Genomic DNA, 4,823 nt, shown 5'->3' with positions numbered 1-4,823 from the left:
TTGAGAGCTGAGCGGACTCTCCAGCCAGGGGGGTGAGGCTCAGGGACGGGAGAGGGCCAGAGCCTGGGCAGTGTCTAGGGGAACATTGCTCTTCCCCCAGTCCTTGAGCGTATCAGGTTCCTCCGGTGCTTCTGAGGGGTCCCTGCATTCTGTGTGCCTGGAGCCCCAGGCAGCCCAGCCCCATGCCATCCCCAGTGAGTGCAACAGCAGTCCCCGCTTCCCTCCCCCAAGCAGGCAGGCACAGCAGGCTCCGCATCCCTGGTATCATGCCTCCAGGGCCGGGCCACCTCAGTCCCACGTGAAGGCACCTGTGTAAGCACACAAGCAGACACATATGCCCATGTGAATACATCTCAACCATGCTCTCTTTGACACACACATGTACACAGGGACACACCCATGTGCATGCACCTGACCACACACTCTCTTGCAACCATACATGCCCATGTGCAAGCACCTCCACACACACACACATGCACACGCCTATGTGCTGGAATCGGTGTATGTGCTCTCTCTCTGAAACACACCCACGCACACGCCGATGGGCAGGCACCTATGTAAGGGTACTCTTTCGGGCACACACACAGATACACACATTCACATGCCTATGTGCGTGATCTGTGCACGCGCTCTCTCTTACAAACACACCCATACAGATGCCCATCTGCATGCACTTGCCCCTGCGCTCATGCACACAGACGCACATACATGCACGTGAGCTATGTGTGAGACACCAAAGGGACAGACCAGCCCGGACCCAGGGGTGCCCGACTCACTTCTGGGAGTCGATGACAGGGGCCTGCGCTCAGCAGGATGGTCACCTGTGAGCGACGCCAGGCTGGCTGCAGCACAGACATGGAGGTGCACAGGGACCAGGGCTTACTTGGGGTTTGCAGGCTTGGAGTGGAAAGAGTCAGGTTCCCTGAAGAGTGGGGCAGGGTCTGTTTGAGCATGCGCACTGAGGAGCTGTCCCCACACTAAAGGGTGGCTGCTGCTAAGTCGTTTCAGCTGTGGCCGACTCTGTGCGACCCCATAGACGGCAGCCCACCAGACCCCCCGTCCCTGGGATTCTCCAGGCAAGAACACTGGAGTGGGTTGCCATTTCCTTCTCCAATGCATGAAAGTGAAAAGGGAAAGTGAAGTCGCTCAGTCGTGTCCGACTCTTAGCGACCCCATGGACTGCAGCCCACCAGGCTCCTCCGTCCGTGGGATTCTCCGGGCAAGAGTACTGGAGCGGGGTGCCATTGCCTTGGAGCACCACCATTTACCAGGTTTTCAGGCCCGAGGCAGGGCTGACACAGAGAGCCCAGACCACGTGGGTATGTGCGTCTGCGCATGCGCATCGGGGCTACACGGCACGCTAACGCGTGAACTTTCAGCAGGGGGCACCCGTTGCCTGAGAGCCTGCGGTCATCACGGGAACCGACGGTTGGTGGGAACCAATCGTGAGGCAGGACCAGAGTGTGTGTGCGCAGGCGCTCTGCCCGTGCTGAGTTTCAGGTCACAGTACAGAGCTGGGATCTGTAGGGACGGTTCAGTCTTTCCCGACGCGGACGGAGGCGGAGAGGGCTTCAAGATGGAGTCCGAGGCACATGGTGGAGGAGCCATGAGGGAAGCCGATGAAGACGCAGGTGCTGTGGCCTCTGCAGCGGGTACAGCACATGGCGGCCAAGGTGTGCCGGGTGGTGCTGCTGGCCCCAATGGCCCTGGCATGCCAGCTGGCCCTGGAGACGCCGTCAGTCGAGAAGTCCCTGCCGGCTCCGGTGACATGGCTGATCCCAGAGGCCCCAGCGCTGCAGCAGAGTCAGGTGGCGCAGCCGCTGCCATTCCGCAGATCCCGGGGGCACCCAACGCACCAGGGCCTGGTGGAGACACTGCGCCCGGAGCCGGAGTTCTGAGTAACCGAGTCTTCCAGTTGTATCCTATTGCAGGAGCCCCGGTGGGCCAGGCGGCTGCGGGGGTCGGGGTGTGGGCTAGGGATGGTTTGGAGGGTTGCAGGCTGCGGAGCCTAAAGTATAGGAGGAGGGTACTCTGGGAGGCTGGAGGGTATGGGTCAGGGGTGGTCTGGCTCTCAGTGCATGGTGGTGAGGAAAAGCACCCTGAAGTGATCCGGAGGGTTGAGCGGTGATATGCAGGGAGTCCTGTGGTGGCCTTGTGGGAGAAGGTGGGTCTCCGTGAGCAGGGAGCCTGACGTACAGGCAAAATGACGAGTGTGGATAGTGGTGAGGAAAAGCAATCTGAAGGGAACTAGAGGGTCGGGCGGTGATATGCAGGGTGTTTGGCGGCGGCCATGAGGGAGAAGGCGGGTCTCCACGAGCAGGGAGCCTGAAATACAGCCAAAATGACTGGTGTGGATGGTGCCTTAACCGTATTTCCACCAGCAGCTTAGGCATACCTTTCTCATCATACGCGGAGGCGGACAACGCGCGCCGCATCCTGACTCGACTTACTCAACTGCGATGGCCGGTTCAGAGGGAGCTCTACATTAATGGCCGCATGTTGGTTCTGTGAGTTCTGAAGGGGGCCGGGGCGAGGGAGGGAGTGGTGGGTGGTGAGCTGTCTAGGCCCAGGAGGAGCCATAATGGTGGGTTAAGCCTAGAGGAGAAGTGTGGTGCTCTGGGCTTCGTCAGTGAGCGGGGACAGAGGGAGGACATGCTCCTCTTCCTCCTCAGCGGGAACATGAATTTCATTTTCCCTCCCTTTTAGCCGATTGACTGCTGAAGACCATGCCCTGCTCCAGATGGCCGTCCGCTTCTGTCTGGAGCAGGCTTCCCTGGTGATGTGGATCTTGCAGAACTTCGTGCCCCACCTTTTTCCTCAGTCTCAGCACAGAAGAGGGCCTTAAAACTAGCCTATGTGCCCCAGTCTCAAGTATCATTCCCAAGGGCATTGCTTTCTGCAGTAGTTTGATCAGGCTTCATCTTGTGCCTGTGCTGCTGCTTGTGGGCTCAGGGTCCACATAGTTTGTTTGGCGATTGTGAACTGCAGAAAATAAAAGTGAGCTGTCTCTGACTTTAGTTTTAGCTTGTTCACTTCCTAATGTTGCATTCATCTTCTGGTTGGAGGGAAGGTTCTCAGATCCAGATATCCAAGGAGTACAACCCAAGTGAAGACGATGTATGTAAGAAGTGGGAGAATAAGAAAGTTGTTTATTGCCATTCCGTATTGATTTTTAAATATTTTGTCAGTTCTATAGTTACATTTATATATGAAGATATAATAGCAGAACATTGCTGTTCAGTCTCTAACTAGTGTCCAACGCTTTGCAACCCCATAGACTGTAGCACACCAGGCTCTGTGTCCCTGCTTTCTCCTGGAGTTTGTTCAGGTTCATGCCCATTGAGTGAGTTATGCTGTCAAACCATCTCATCCTCTATCCTCCCATCCTCCTTTTGCCTTCAATCTCTCCCAACATCAGGGTCTTTTCCAGTGAGTCACCTTTTCACATCTGCTGGCCAAAGTGTTGACGCTTCAGGTTCAGCATCAGTCCTTCCAATGAAAATTCAGGACTGATTTCCTTTAGGATTGACTGGTTTGATCTTGTAGTCCAAGGCACTCTTAGGCGTATCCTTGAACCCTGAAACCATGCTAAACTCATTAATTAATTGCAATAGCTATTTTGTAGATCTCATTGACCTTCCTACATAGACAATCATTTTGTCTGTAAATAAATACACATTTATTTCTTCCTTTCCAATTAATGCATTTTAACTGGTTTCTGTTAAAATGAAATTGCCAACACTTTGGCACCTGATGTGAAGAGCCAATGACCCCGAATATGGGAGAGATTGAAGGCAGGAGGAGAAGGGAATGACAGAAGATGAGATGGTTGGATGGCATCACGTCTCAATGGACATGAGTTTAAGCAAGTTCTGGGAGATGGTGAAGGACAGGGAAGCCTGGCGAGAAGCACTCCGTGGGGTCGTAAAGTGTTAGACTCGACTGAGTGACTGAACAACGACACGCTGATTTCTGTTATAATGGATTGGAGTTTCCTGCTTCTTTGCCTCCTGGTAATTTTACATTGGATGTCAAACATAATCAGATTTCCCTTGCGTGCTTGATATTTTTCTATTCCTAAACTTATTCTTGAGCTTTATTCTGAAATCCTGTTAAGATGCTTGGAAACAGTTTGATCCTTTTGGGTCTTACTTTTTAAGATTGGCTCTGTAGGACCAGAGCAGATCTTAGTGTAGGATGAACTTAATTAACTGAAACCGTCCACGTCCAAGAAGGCTATAGCTTGAAACAAGGACTCTTTTTAAAAATTTTAATTATGAAAACAAATTTTTTTTTTATTTTTGGGTGTGCCACCTCTTAAGCGCTTACAGCCTTTCTGTGCTTGCAGCCATCGGGGGCTACTCTGTAATTGCTCTGCTCAGGCTTCTCATTGCGGAGGCTTCTCTTGTTGAGGAGCAGGGACTCTAGATCGGGGTGAGCTCAGGAGATGTGGCACACCGGCTTAGTTGCACTGGGCATGTGGGATCTTCTTGGCCCAGGGATCAAACTCGTGTGCCCTGCGTTGGTTGGCAGATTCTTAACCACCGGACCTCCAGGGAAGCCAAAACAAGGAGTATCAGAGTGATAGTAAAATCTATCTGGACATTTGATTGGGCACTCTCCTATTACATTTTAAGATGCTCATATCCTTTGACCCAGTTTTCAGAATCGATCATAGGAAAATTCTTGTATATGTGAGCAAGGCAAAATCGACCACAGTATTCATTACTGCATTGTTTGTCACTGTGAAAAACTGGTAGACTGTAAACCCAGGGGGAAACATTGAGTAAACGATGGTAATTCCATCCTGCTGGAATGACATA

The 4,823-nt window shown here is 52.6% G+C and overlaps 1 protein-coding gene across 2 annotated transcripts; it reads left to right on the top strand.

Annotated features, from left to right (window-relative positions):
• The first annotated feature begins 1,486 nt into the window (after positions 1 to 1,486).
• On the top strand, positions 1,487 to 3,012 carry LOC129639248 (cancer/testis antigen 1-like). Of its 2 annotated transcripts, none has more exons than XM_055564299.1 (3): positions 1,487 to 1,917; positions 2,385 to 2,507; positions 2,707 to 3,012. In XM_055564299.1, the coding sequence occupies exons 1-3, from the start codon at positions 1,577 to 1,579 to the stop codon at positions 2,843 to 2,845; spliced, it is 603 nt and encodes a 200-aa protein (XP_055420274.1). In that variant the 5' UTR covers positions 1,487 to 1,576; the 3' UTR covers positions 2,846 to 3,012. The 2 variants fall into 2 exon arrangements, with proteins under 2 accessions (XP_055420274.1, XP_055420273.1); XM_055564298.1 differs by having other exon boundaries at positions 1,488 to 1,917; positions 2,382 to 2,507.
• Positions 3,013 to 4,823: the final 1,811 nt, after the last annotated feature.

Source organism: Bubalus kerabau, chromosome X (genome assembly GCF_029407905.1).
Source record: "Bubalus kerabau isolate K-KA32 ecotype Philippines breed swamp buffalo chromosome X, PCC_UOA_SB_1v2, whole genome shotgun sequence".
NCBI lineage: Eukaryota > Metazoa > Chordata > Mammalia > Artiodactyla > Bovidae > Bubalus > Bubalus kerabau.
Note: the sequence above shows the minus strand (reverse complement) of the source record. Positions and strands in the feature narration are given on the sequence as shown.

Excerpts from the sequence above, each read along its gene's own strand:
- LOC129639248 (XM_055564298.1), top strand. The coding sequence starts at position 1,577 with ATGGAGTCCGAGGCACATGGTGGAGGAGCCATGAGGGAAGCCGATGAA. Across the intron at positions 1,918-2,381 it reads AGTAACCGAGTCTTCCAGTT|CAGCTTAGGCATACCTTTCT; the intron begins GTATCCTATTGC and ends TATTTCCACCAG. Across the intron at positions 2,508-2,706 it reads AATGGCCGCATGTTGGTTCT|CCGATTGACTGCTGAAGACC; the intron begins GTGAGTTCTGAA and ends CCTCCCTTTTAG.